General features: G+C 36.2%; 1 protein-coding gene across 3 annotated transcripts; it reads left to right on the top strand.

Annotated features, from left to right (window-relative positions):
• Positions 1-347: 347 nt before the first annotated feature.
• LOC115989336 (glyoxysomal processing protease, glyoxysomal) lies at positions 348-12,983 on the top strand. Of its 3 annotated transcripts, none has more exons than XM_031113003.1 (14): positions 353-620; positions 726-772; positions 875-1,049; positions 1,162-1,209; positions 1,305-1,373; positions 1,787-1,930; positions 2,957-3,049; positions 3,211-3,314; positions 7,968-8,053; positions 8,133-8,227; positions 8,316-9,063; positions 9,797-9,995; positions 11,710-11,801; positions 12,265-12,983. In XM_031113003.1, exons 1-14 carry the CDS (start codon positions 555-557, stop codon positions 12,525-12,527), a joined length of 2,229 nt encoding a protein of 742 aa, XP_030968863.1. In that variant the 5' UTR covers positions 353-554; the 3' UTR covers positions 12,528-12,983. The 3 variants fall into 3 exon arrangements, with proteins under 3 accessions (XP_030968864.1, XP_030968863.1, XP_030968862.1); XM_031113002.1 differs by having other exon boundaries at positions 2,927-3,049; XM_031113004.1 differs by lacking the exons at positions 11,710-11,801; positions 12,265-12,983 and having other exon boundaries at positions 348-620; positions 2,927-3,049; positions 8,316-8,959; positions 9,662-9,995.
• The last annotated feature ends 1,105 nt before the right edge of the window (positions 12,984-14,088 follow it).

Here is a 14,088-nt window from a genome sequence, read left to right as displayed (position 1 = left end):
GGTGGGCCACCTTGCGCCGAACTCATGTAATGTAGTAAGGTTACCAATTTGCCCTTGAGATCCGCCGCCACAATGGGAATGGGGAGCATGACATGACATGACATGACATATATATATCACATTATGATAGTGACGAATATAAATTATAAACACGCCACCAATAATTAGCTGCATCCACCCGAAAAAAGAAAAAAAAAAAAAAAAAAAGTATAATCAATTCAATAACGCTGCCCATTGGCCATTGCCGAGAATGTAATTTGGTCCTACATCGTTACGACGTCGTATCCATCCCATTTGCCTCTCTATCTAAATACCTCGTAAATCTCACTCTGTCTGTCGGCGTCCAGGTTCAACTCAACTAAAAAAGCACATCCTTACGTCACCCAAAAACAAAAACAAATCGTTAAAAATCGTTGTACAAATTACACTCCAAAAAGCTCGTAGCATTTGAGCTCAACACAGAAAAACCCCCCATATTTCACAGAAAAAAAAAATCCAAATCCAAATCCAAATCCAAATCCAAAGCTTCAAAGAAAGCTAATCCAACCCAACACATGGCTTTGCCGGACGTCGTTGAATTCGCTCGCAATTTCGCTGTCATGGTCAGAGTCCAAGGCCCTGTAAGTCTCAATATCCCAAAAACATAAAAAAAGAATTGCTTTGTTCTTATAGCTGGTAACTGTTAATGATTTTTTGTTTTTGTTTTCAATTTAAAAAAAAATTAGGACCCAAAGGGCATGAAGATGAGAAAACACGCTTTTCACCAATACCAGTGAGTCAAAAAATTTCCAGCACAACCCCACAACTATTTCCCAAGTTTTAGTTTTTAATCATTTATTGAAGTATTTTTTTGTGTGTGTTTGGGTCTTTGTAGTTCTGGCAAAACGACCCTATCAGCTTCTGGAATGTTACTTCCTGATACCCTTTACGATGGTGAGGTAGCTAAGGGGCTTTATGGCCAAGATAATCAATGCCCGGTATTGGTTGTGACTGTTGCCTCTGTTGTTGAGCCTTTTCTGTCACTGCAACATAGACAGAACATTGCTAAGGTTGGAACATTTGTGATAATTTAATGTAAAAGTAAAATCATTGATTAGTATTTTAAATTTTGGGGGTTGGGTTTTAAGTGTATTTGCTTTGGTTTAATTATGAGCTTTTCAGGGCCCACCCGAGTTGATTTCCGGCGTTGAGATCGATGTTATGGTAGAGGTATAAGAAAATTCATATTGGTTTGATAATTGGGGGTTGGGGTTGATTTGATTTCTGGGGATTTATGTGATATATTAATGTAATTTGATTTTCAGGGTAAAATGGGGTCTGAGGATTTGGATGAAGGTGCTCCTCGTTGGATTGGAGCGAAAATTTTAACATTAGTAAGCTTTTCATTCATTCAATTTGTTTAGTTGGGTCTAAGGAGGCATAAGAAATCATTTAATTATCTAATGGTTGTAAAAGGAGCTTGTAGACTTATGGGATCTTAATTTTCATTTCTTTTTCATATTCCTAGTTGACAATTATTGATGGCAGTTTGGTTGTCCTGTTTTTGTTAAAGATGGTGGTTTTGATTGTATGTGCTGTGGCAATAACTTAATGATATTTCTCAAAATGTGAATGCAATGCTATTTTCGTGGTTGATGCTTAGGTTCGGTAATGCTGAATGTGATAATTAGTACTTTATGATAAGCATTTTTTTTTTTTTTTTTCTTTCTTGATATTGCTCGAATTTATAGTACTTTTAAACATTTGATACTCACTTTCAATGCTGATTAACTGGTTCTATTTGCAGGCTGATATCCCTGCATCTGCCCTTGCTCTCCAATCTATTACTGAAGCTTCTTCGGGATCACCAGAGAATGGATGGGAGGTTGGTTGGTCTTTGGCATCACATGGAAATGGTCCTCAGCCTATTATGGATGCTATTCAGAAAGAGGTTAGTTGGGAAGAAGGTTTTCCATATGTTTTTTTTCCTAAATTTTTATGAGAAATCAATTCATATTATTTACTCAAAATTTATTTGACTTTTTTATTTTATTTTATATGAATAGACTCCTCTATCATAGAACAAGAATGAGAAAACATCAACTGAACTTCAAATGTAATATTGTTTTGACTATTTATTGGCTTTGCATAGAGACATGTCTCTCTGAAATATAATGTCATGTCTCGTAGAATTTAGAACAATTGAGTGACCCAACCAAATTAAAAAAGTTTATTCTCTCATGTCAAATGTAATTGTTTGCAACTGTATTAAAATTTTCCTTTGCAAGAGAAATGTGGAAATTGTAGTATCATACTGGGAAACTCCTGATCCAATGATCTTTTCGGCTAAAAGAATCGGATAGAAGGTTGGTCATGAGTTCAACACCTATAGGGTGCATCAGTGCATGTATAACTTACCACTAAAAACAACTTTTTTTTAATGATCTTTTAGCATGTAATCTGAAAACAAGCCAATAATAATTATCAGCCAAAAGATATTTATAAACCTTATATGGAATTTGGATACCTGTTAGCTGTAATTCTCTTCAAGATTTTTGTCTTTAGCAGCTGCAGTTAAATGTAAAACAATGACTGTCAGTAAATAGTTGGTATTTATTTTTTATTTTTAAAATATCTTCGTAGTGGAACATGACCAAAGGATGCAAAAAGATTTCAAGTCACATTTGAAATTGTACACCCAAAGAGCAAGTAGAAGAAATCCATAGCAGTGGTCACAAAAGGACCAGGGCACAGTTTCTTGTAAATCTTGTAAAACGTTTCTCAAGCACTATGCAGTTTACAAACATTGTCTAGTCCCGGAGCAAATTTTTATTTTTGGTGCAACGATCAAATTTGGCATGACTTTTAATTTGCCTTTTGAATTTATTACTATTTCTTTTCCTTTTCTATCTTATGTACAAGCTTTTTTTAACTGATTCGGATCAAGCGTGTTGCTAAATCTTTCTTGGAGCGTCAGAGCCATTTGACAGTGGGAGAATCAGGCAATTTTAGTCTTTTGGGAAAGTCAACAACTAGAATTGCGATTCTTGGAGTTTCCTTACTGCCTAAGGTAATTTAAGATGTGTTCTTACATCCTTTACTAGTATACCATATGGTAATGAATTTAGAATTATTATTTAGTGAGTATTTTCTGGCATGATTTGTCTGCTGGCAGTGTTTTATCTAGACATTTATGTTCAAAAGAGTGACTGGTGAATTCTTGTTATTTAGGATGTGCCTAACATCGTCATATCACCATTGAATAAGAGGGGGGATTTTCTTCTAGCGTTGGGTTCGCCTTTTGGTGTCTTATCACCTTTGCACTTCTTTAACAGGTAGTTTTCTTTCTTCATAAATTTATATTCTGTTAGAATTTCGTTTTTTGACATGCTTGCATTGTGAAGCACTTTATAATCGTAAACTGGATTGAAAATTGCATGTAAATTTTTGTAAGGTGTGTTCTGTCATTGTTGCTTTCAATTGATAATTTTTAATCTAGCGGAGGCATTTCTTCTCTCGGTCCTGAACTCCTTTAATTTTTGTAGGAGGTGCCCTTTGTCTTTGTCAATTGACTATTTCCATTCGTGTGTCTATATATATATATATATATATAAGATCTCGAAGTTTTTGATGGTCATTTTTTAAAATTGCATGGATTAGTAGATTTTGGAACGTGAGATTTTATAGGAATTTCCATGAGAGGGAATTTGAGGCTGCCTTCTCTTTCCTAGAACTCATTCAGTCTCAAATTCCAAGAGGTATTGGGTGTGATAGACCTCTTTGGTGTCTTAATGGGAATGGGAAGTTCGATATTCGGTCTTTCTATTACAAGATCAGGGGTACATCCCCTTCTTGCTTCCCATGGAAGGGGATTTGGAAAGTCAAGGTTCCTAAGAGGGTGGCTTTCTTCTTGTGGACCGCTGCCTATGGTCAGATTCTTACCTTGGACAATTTGATGCTTCGGGGCCTTCCTTTGGCAAATAGGTGCTGTATGTGCCGCTGTTCTGCGGAATCTGGGGACCATCTTCTCATTCACTGCCTTATCGTTTATTCTTTGTGGGTGCATATGTTACAAACTTTTGGGATCCAATGGGTCATGCCAGGTTCAGTGGAGAGTTTGGTGTCCTATTGGAGGAATTGGTTGGGGAAATTTTCTTCAGACATATGGAATATGGTTCCTGGCTGTTTGATGTGAGTTGTTTGGTTGGAAAGAAACCGACGCTCTTTTGAGGATCTGGAGAGAACGCTTGATCAATTACAAGCTCTCAACCAAAATACTCTTTTTGATTGGGCTAGGTGCTGGGTTCTTCTAACTGTTCTTCTGCTTTGGAGTTTTTTTCTTCCCTTAGAAGTGCCCATTAAGCTGCCTTCCTTTTTCTTTTTTCTGTCATTTTTGTTTTCTGTTTTTTTGTGTTCACCATCATGAACACCTGTATTTGTTGTTTTTGTTTTTTACTGATGAATATAAGTCTTATTACTTATCAAAAAAAAAAAAAAAAAATTTGCATGGTGTCCAAATTAATTCCATTGGGTTTCCACTTATCTCCATATTCAATTTTGGTTCTTTGATCTCCTCCATTGAATAGAAGGGATAATTTATGTAAAATTAGCATGTTTTCCATGGTCTCTTAACTATTGCACTCTTTTTTATTTCTTGGCAAATTTACCTATCACCTTAGGGGACTTGAACCAAGGTTGTTGATATCTTTTCATATCAGTTGGTATAACTGGTATTTGTCGTACAGGTACACAATCCAGTACTACTATGCCCCCTGTTTTTCCCTGTCTCAAACACTGGACAACTTTAATTGATATTGTCCTTTTTGGCCATTCTGGACTAAAAAATACATTTGGTTTGGGATATTATTATTCTACAATTGAGATAGGAGGTGTAGTGGTGTGAAGAGTGGGCTTGCAGGAAGAGCATGGTGAAGAGCGTTGATTCTGGGATCGGTGGTGTTGATGAGAGAGAGAGAGAGAGCTACAGAGTGGTGGTGAGGAGAGATGCGGCTTGCGGGAGCAAAATGGGTAGCACTGATTCTGGGCTGGGTGGTGTTGGAGCGGAAAGTAAACTCTGCGAGGGAGTGAGAGAGAGGCAGATCTGTAAGAGTGGGGAAGATTGAAGAAAGAAGAAAATGAAATAAGGAAGAAAGCAGAAAAATAAAAGAAGGAAGAAAGCAGGGATTGCAGTGGGTGGTGTTGATGAGGAAAGTAAACTGTGAGGGGGAGAGAGAGAGAGAGAGGCAGTTTGTAAGAGTGGGGAAAATTGAAGAAAGAAGAAATGAAGAATTGAGAGACAAAAAACAGAAGAAAAAGATAACGAATAAAGATTGTGGTGGGTGGGAAAAAGGAAAAGGGAAAAAAAGAAGAAGATAAATATGGAGAGAACATGTGGAGAAAAAAATTTTGGACTTGGGTTAGTAGGTTGTGTTATGGTATGGAAAAAAAATCTAATAAAACTATATTGCTTTGGCGGCCCAATAATTATTAAATGAAAATAGTATTATTCTAGTAATAATTTACTTTGTACAGGTTTATACTACTAAATTTTTTTTTTTTTTTTTTATAGGTCAATGACAATAACTATTATTACATTTAATTACATGCAACACACACACACAAACTTTGGTTATAATTAGTCCTGAAATATTTTGTTTCCCTTGGTGAACCTAAAAAGGTCTCTGGTATAAGTATTGATAAGTGACTTGAACCCCAACCTTACCCATCAACCCGTACAATGCCTTTATGGAGGGGGTGCTGTCATGAATTGAGATGGTAGACTAGAGTCATAGGCAGTTGGTGATTTTGTGATTTAGTGGATTGCAGGATCGGGCTGTGGGATCAGCAGATGGTTTGGGCTGCGGTTGTGATTGTCCCAGCCTTGGGGGGTGGGGGGTTGTTCTTTGGTGTTCTGGGGTTGGGAACTTGAGGTGGTTGTTGTTTTCTGCGTTTTGGGCTGGGAACTTGAGCTGGTGGTAACAGGACTTTGTATGGTGGCTTGGCTTTGCTATCAATGATGTGGTGGTTTGAGACTCCAGAGAGTTTTGCTTTGTGATGGGCTGGACAGCCTGTGGGTTGTTGGTGATTTTTTTTTTTTTTCTCTTGTTTTTGTGGTTTTGGTTGTCATCCATAGGCCACAACAATGCTTGAAAACCACAATTGAATTTGGATTTGATATCAAAATGACATAACACAGGTTAGAATCAAAACTGATGCAATACTGAACTTAAAAAAAAGAAAAGAAAAGAAGGAATCAACACCTAGGATTATTTGGAATCGATATCAAACAAGAAAGCAAAGCCTAGGAATCAAACACTTAGGGTTGACTATAATCAATACTAGACCATTGAGAAAATTTCAATGTAAATTTATTAATCAAGGAAATTGTAAAACTATTCCATTGGAGTATGATAGCGTGTTTGTATAGGTTACTACAACTAAACAGTATAAACCTTGATTGTAATTGATGTAAGAAAGCCCAATTATTAAATCACAAAAATACCTGTAACTCTAGCAAATTACATAAAATCCTAATAATCTAATTAACTAATAAGACATAAAATAAAATCCAATTGACTTCTAAAATTAAGTAAAATGCAAGTCTGCCCTAAACTATGGAGGAGGAGCCAGTAAAACTAATATTACATGCAAGTAACGGGACCCTAAAAAATTTCGTTTTGCCCTTGCTTGTGAAATCACAAAATTATGCTCACTAAAAATCCCTAACAAACCAACCCACCTTTCTAAAAAGCTTCATCAATTCATCAGAAACATCCTTGGGCTTGAAACTTAAAATGTTGTCATGTTCTTCTCATTCATCCTTAGTGCCCTAATCATTTTGGGTCCCATAATTTGCAAATCAAGACCTATGTCCTGTATCTTCCCAGAAACAAGTACTTATGGCCTCAAAAAACCTCTATATTAGAGTACAATTGAAATGTGGGTATTGGGGGACCTTACTAGCAAGAAGCTTCATCTTGCCTAAAATGAAAGTCAAGTTCCTCTGTACCTTATCAACTGATAGTATTGACATAAGGAGAGACACTCCCAAAAGGACTGAAGATTTCAGCATCTAAGAAACCCAACTTTTCAAAATTTGCCACCTTTGTACAGATTGTTTCATGGTGTGAGATGCCAATAAGTGTAACAACATATTTATAAATCTTGGACTCCTTGGAAATTTTGGTTTGCATATATATATATTTCATCTTCTCAACATTGAATGAAGTTTGAGGAATCATGGTTGGTCAGACACATCTTTTTCTGTTTTCCAACCACTTTGGATCTCCCTAGGGCTCTAATGCATTGTGAGTTGCAACACTTTGCTGTATTTGGGCTGTGCTGTCTTGGCAGTGGCAATGTGGGCTGGGTTTGAAAAAGCAATTATGGGTTATTGAGGTGGGTTGGTTTGTTTCGGATTTTTATAATGGGTAATTTTCTAATTTCAGATCATGTATGGGTGTAAATGGGGAATTTACCTGTTAGGGCGACGTGACTTGCACATGATCGTTAGTTCTAACAACTAATCTGGCTATGGGTTGCAATGTACAAGCTTTTTAAAAATTGTGGTGGTGATTGCAAGTTCTAATGATTTACGTGCAAGGTGCAAAAACCTTATAGTTTAGGGTAGATTTGTGCAATTACCCTTGAATATAATTGTCTTTGTGCTTCCTGCATCAAAGATAAGTGTGGAGCCCAGAGGGTGAAGTAATGCTTGCAAGATTCTTTGGGTGTATTTCTAATTTACCGATAAAAAAAGAAGATTACTTATCCCTGTATTTTTCTTTTCATTAATTATATGGTGTTTTTTTTTTTTTTTTTTTGTGGGGGGGGGGGGGGGAGAGTCATGGCTCATTGTGGGCATTCAATCTTTGAGACCAAATTAGTTTTTGTTCTCTCTGTGTGTGCGTGTATATAGTGTTCCATTTGATGCATCACGCTTTTCATTTTTCTTCTCTTTTTTAAAATTATTTTGCTGCTTGCATCAGTATATCAGTCGGATCCATTGCCAACTGCTATCCACCTAATTCATTGAATAGATCATTGTTGATGGCTGACATACGGGGTCTTCCTGGTGAGTGCATTTCTTTGTTTGATTTTTTATTATTCATATTCTATTGGCTTCTCATTCCCTTTAATACTGAATCTGTCAGGAATTGAGGGTGGTCCAGTTTTTGGTGAGCATGCACATCTCATCGGTATTTTTATAAAACCGCTAAGGCAAAAAGCCAGTGGTGCTGAAGTTCAGGTAATTTAAGAAGATTTCTCTCTCTTCCACATAGTTTGAACTTTGTTATAATTAACTCATCATGCAAAACTTTAGCGCTGGGTAACAGCTGGTGATTCCATGGGAAGCCATGGCAACTGCTTGTTGTGACTTGCTGCGGAAGGATCCTCAAAATGCAGAAAAAGGACCTGGTTACAAAGAAGGAAACTTTAATGCTGTTGGGAAAGCATTTTTATCTGATGGCAAAGACTTAGATGGAACCTTTCGCTATTTGCACAAGCATCTTGATTCCTATTACCCCTCCCAGCTAGCAGTTGAGCAGGCAATGGGTGCTATTTGTCTTGTTACTTGTGATGATGGAGTTTGGGCATCTGGGGTTCTGCTCAACAACCAAGGCCTGATACTTACAAATGCTCACCTGTTAGAACCGTGGAGATTTGGGAAAACAACTGTCAGGGGTGTAAGATATGGATCCCAGTCAGAGGATCTTTCCTTCTTGACTGAGGAATCTGCATCGCTTGTCCAGAATAGAGTTGAGGGCAACCAGAAGATTCAGAGTTTGCTGCCAAAGTCGCTGAAGACTGTGAATACTTTTCTCTCTAATGAGTTTAGTGGATATAAAATGAATTCATCTTACAGAGGCCATAGAAACATACGTGTTCGCCTGGATCATAGGCAACCCTGGGTTTGGTGTGATGCTAAAGTACTGTATGTTTGTAAAGGACCTTTAGATGTCGCCCTGCTGCAGCTTGAGTATGTTCCCGATCAACTTTCGCCTATCATCGTGGATTTTGAATGCCCATCTTTGGGATCAAAGGCATATGTTATTGGACATGGACTCTTTGGCCCAAGATGTGGTATAGCTTTGCTTACCTTATTTCTCTGCTTTTGGTTGGTTGAAACCCCATGGAATATAATATTGCATTTTGGTGACGTGACATCTTAAATATTTATCTTCATTGCATTTTCAGAATTTTGTGTGTGTGTGTGTGTGTCTCACAGAACAATTTATCAGTTATTACCTGTAAAATTGTGATAATTAAATTTTCTGAAATAACTTTTAATCCTATGTTTGCTGAACTTTATGAGTTTAGTACCACTGTACCATAAAAAGACTTTAGAAACCTTTTTACATTTTGGGATTCTGATAGTCTGATTTATTCTAATACAACAATCTTAGCTACTGCACATAAGGGAGGGAGGTTTGTTACAAAAATAATGACATTACTAAACCTGGATTTTTTTTTTCCCACAAAAATGTGATTTAATTTTCCAAATAAAAAAAAAAAAATTTGATGCAGGTTAAGATAATTTCTTTTATTCTAAACCCTTTTTCACTTCAATTCACTCTACTGTGTTCATTAGATATATGACTGTCTGTGAATCTGAATCATGAAATTTGATTCTCTTTATATCATGTCTTTAAATCTGGTATTTAATGCAACATTGTTCTAGAGATTGGATTTTCACTTCAAAGTGCCATGAAGGAGGACTAGATTCTGTTCTTGTGAGATGTCCATATATTTCCATTCCATGTTCTTATTGTTTCTCAAGTCTTTGTATCCGGTTCTGCTTCCAAATCCCCAACAGGCTTCTTCCCATCTGTCTGCTCTGGTGTGGTAGCAAAAGTGGTCAAAGCAACGATGCCCAACTCGTATTCATTCAGTCAAGAAGGAGATACACAAGGACAATTTCCAGTGATGCTTGAAACAACAGCCGCTGTCCATCCTGGTGGTAGTGGTGGTGCTGTTGTCAATTCAGATGGTCATATGATTGGACTTGTTACAAGGTACAGTGACTGAAATTGTACAAAATGATATAAGTTACTATGAGGTAGAAAAAGAGACTGGGGGGGTGGGGGGAGAGGTAGGGTTTGTTCCCCTTTCTTCAAATCCAACACTTTTCCTGCTATGCCCATGAAGTTGATTCCAATTCCACACTTGTGGGTTGTGATGTGGTGTGACGTCATTGGTGTTGGGCTTCTAGATTTTGATGTCAAGGGGAACTCTTAGGTTGCGTTTGACATAGGCTGAAAAAGACAATTTTTTTTTTTACTATTTAGCTAATTTTGGTATTATTCAGCTTATTTTTGCAACTATTTATGGGTCACATTGCACTTTTTGATACTATTCATGGGTCTCATTGTACTATTTCAACTAGTTTTTAACTTTATCTACGGTACTTTCAACAAAAACTTTTCAGTTTCAACTAAATAAGCTGTTCTCAAACGGACTCTTAGTCTCCTATGAGTATAGTTCCTTGGTGGAAGTTCGTGCTGCCTACTTGCATACTTGGCTGGAAAGCACGGACGCGGCTCCAGAGGAGCCGTACCCGCGTCCGATGCGGCTGGACGTGGCGACGCGCGAGCGACGCCGCTGCCCGCGTGTCCGGCCGCGTCCGGCCACGTGTCTTTTTTTTTTTTTTAGCTGACTCGCGCCGACGCTGCTCAGACTCGGCCCGATTCGCGCTGAATCGGGCCGACTCGGGCCGTATCGGGCGAAACGGCCGATTCAGGCCATGGCAGAGGCGAAACCGGCATGGCAGAGGCGGCGGCTGCTTCTTCTTCGTTTTGTCCGCTCGTTATTCTTCTTCTCCTTTCTTCGTTTTGTCTGTCCTTTTCAGTTCTATTTTAAATTTTCCTTGCCTTGTTTTATGTTTTCTTTTTGTTTTGTGAACTTAGCACGTGAGTGGACCTTGCCTTGTTTTATGTTTGTGAACTTAGCACGTGAGTGGATGTTAGAAATGATAAAGAGATTTGACAAAACTTTATTTTTACGGGCCACACGTAATATATGATTAATAAAATTATTTTAATATTTAACTTGAGCTTTTATATTGCGTTTTTAATAGTAATTTTTTTAAAGAATATTTTAATAGTAATATTGTTTTAATAGTATTATTATAATTATTGGATAGATATTTAGACTTGAAATTGATAAATTATCTGAAATTTGGACTTATAGTTTTAAGACTCTCAATAAATTATATAGATTTTGACCAATAATATATAAAGAAATATATGTATATAAAATTATTAATAAAAAAAAGTACAAAAAAAAGTATGATAAGTAATATATTAAAAATTTAAGAACATCATGTTTTAGTTATTATTTACTATTGCTCTTAAATTTGGTATATGTTTATATAATGTGAAAAAATATTCTTAGCAATATATTAAGAATATAAATAAAAATATTTTTAATAATTTTTTAATCGTCGAGTCCTGCCGCACCTGCACCCACCTTTTTCAAAAATTGCCGAGTCCCGCACCCGCACCCGCACCCGCACCCGCACCCGAGTCCCGAAACGCACCCGTGCTTCATAGATACTTGGTTTGTGTCATGATCTAGGAGGTGTTGAAAATAGAGATACAAGAAAATAAGAGAGAACATGCTAAATCCTAAGGTTCACCCCTAGGATATTAATCATGTTCTTCTTTGCATTTTCATTCATATTTCAATGATCATTCAATTTGTTGATTGAATTTCATATTCTTGATACAGCAATGCAAGGCATGGTGGTGGAACAGTTATACCGCATCTGAACTTTAGTATTCCATGTGCTGCTCTGGCACCAATCTTCAAATTCTCAGAGGGTTAGTGTCTTTAAAACTGCAGAAGATAATATGATTTCACTTTTATTATCATGACCATGTAAAAAAGTTTCCTTTTTTATTATTTATAAGAAATGATGATCCCACTTTTAGCTTCACAAATCTTAATAGCTCAATTTCATCAGAAAATTGGGTAGCTTTTTGGCTAGATATGCAGTGCAAGCAGGACAAATTGACTATGGTGCTGAGCATGAGAAAAATAAACTATTTTCTCTTATTGAAATTCAAACGAATTTCTTGCTTATGCATTGCATTTTTTTTTTTTTTTTTTTTGGGAAGAATGAATTTTTTACATAAAAAGTGAGAAAGCGGAAGAAGGAAGTAAGAAAATATTGTATTTATGCCATAGTTTTTATGTTAGATGAATTCTCCATGGTACTTAGTAATTACTGAAGTTAGGAAGTATAGTTGTGGTAGATCTGATGACTTTGCTTTTCTCCGACAGATATGCAGGATCTGTCACTTCTACGAATCCTTGATCAACCGAATGAACACCTTTCTTCTGTATGGGCATTGATGCCACCGCTATCCCCCAAGCCCCCTCCTCTGCCTAATCTGCCACAATCGCTACTAGAAGATAACAACAAAGAAGGGAAGGGTTCCCGTTTTGCTAAATTTATGGCTGAAAGGCAGGAGTTGCTTAAAAAGTCCATCCAACTTCGCAAGATGGAAAGGCTTTCTAATGAGATCATCCCCAGCAAGTTATGAATATCTGGCAATTTTCCTGCACTGTGTAAGAGCGCGCCTCAAGAGGAGTGATGTCAGGTCTGATAGCCTATCATGTGGTAGATTTCGGTCTGCCTTCTGATTCTCACAGGTTGGACAAAGAATGAATTGGTGGTTGAAAGGTTGTGTTCTTGGAATTATCATGGTAAAGATAAGTGCTATGCACGAGTGAAATAGACTGGTTCTTTGTATAACACAGTTCCACTAATATTTTACAGGTGATATATTTCTAAAAGGATGTCCAATAGAAATTAAAGTTTTATTCTGTACTAATTAAGCTTGAGTCATCCATGAGGATGAAAATGGAGTCATCAGTGCATACCTTTGTCCCAATTATCTAGGATATGTTACAGAAATTCCTTAAACCTACACGACTATACATATAACCTTGTTGGAACTCGATGATTGTCATGTTCTATAGCATTTTCTTTTTAACAATCTTACGGTTTTACAGTGACTTAAGGGGTTTTGATTTTTTTTTTCCCCGCTAAATAAGGGGTTTTGAAATTTAACTCGTACAGTCTTTGTTTGTTCGTTTTAACCTGCCTTCGCTGTGTGAAGTGGTTGTATTGGGGTGGGGATTTAATTTTTGATGTTTCCTAAAAGGGGAGGGGAAATTATTCGTGGGTTTGACTTGGAAGGGGTTAAAAAGTACTCTTCTTAATTCCTCCAAGAAAAAATTCTAGGACCATGTTCTATTAAGCCACAATTTTGCTACAACTCTAATGTAGCAAACTGTGAGTGGTGGAGAAAAAATGATAGGTTTATGTAAAAGTGACAGGTCACATAAGATAGTTGTGAAAAAGAAAAAGTGTGATTTTAGAATTACACTTCATGGATAATTTGAGTGGGATTGGAATCAAGTTTTGAAATTTATGTATTTTCTACTTTGCCCTTAATATTTGCTTGGGCTTGATTTATTAAACAAGTTTAAGACTAAGGCTCAAGTATGGCTTGTTTATAAACAAATGAACATAAATGAGTTTTTTATTGAGAAGAGGTTGAGTTGGTGTTATTATTTTATTTTATTATAGGATAAAATTTGGCTACAATTTTTTTTTTGATAGGATTTGGCTACAAACTTGGTTGTAGGCAATAATTATAAATCTTACTAAAAACATTAATATAACTAAATATTTTGAAAATTTAACTATTAGATTTCATGTTCTTTACACGCATGTCAATTTTGTGCTAATTAGATATTATTTACTATTCAATCTATAAACTTCTTTTTTATGCATAATTTTAGTCTACAAAAACTTTAAATTTAAACATTTGATTAATGACATAGTTATTGATCTTCTAAAAATTTTGCAAGTATGGAGCGTATAAGCAGAAAATATTATCTAATAGTAGATTTGTCAAAATTCTTATTTAATAAAAAGATATTAAGTGAAATTGTAGTTATTGGCTACAACTAATTTTGTAGCCAAACTTTGTACTTTATTATATAAGCACTTTTTTTTTTTTTTTTGAGAATCTATATAAGCACTTATAAGCACTTATTTTGTTTAGCAAAGCCAAACAATTAAATTTAATAGAA

The sequence above is a fragment of the Quercus lobata genome, chromosome 5 (genome assembly GCF_001633185.2).
Source record: "Quercus lobata isolate SW786 chromosome 5, ValleyOak3.0 Primary Assembly, whole genome shotgun sequence".
Classification (NCBI taxonomy): domain Eukaryota; kingdom Viridiplantae; phylum Streptophyta; class Magnoliopsida; order Fagales; family Fagaceae; genus Quercus; species Quercus lobata.
Note: the sequence above shows the minus strand (reverse complement) of the source record. Positions and strands in the feature narration are given on the sequence as shown.

What these genes read in the sequence shown, in the direction of transcription:
- LOC115989336 (XM_031113002.1), top strand. Translation starts at nt 555, where the DNA reads ATGGCTTTGCCGGACGTCGTTGAATTCGCTCGCAATTTCGCTGTCATG. An exon ending in ATAGACAGAACATTGCTAAG is followed by an intron (nt 1,050 to 1,161) that starts GTTGGAACATTT and finishes TGAGCTTTTCAG; the next exon opens with GGCCCACCCGAGTTGATTTC. An exon ending in ATGATTGGACTTGTTACAAG is followed by an intron (nt 9,996 to 11,709) that starts GTACAGTGACTG and finishes TTCTTGATACAG; the next exon opens with CAATGCAAGGCATGGTGGTG.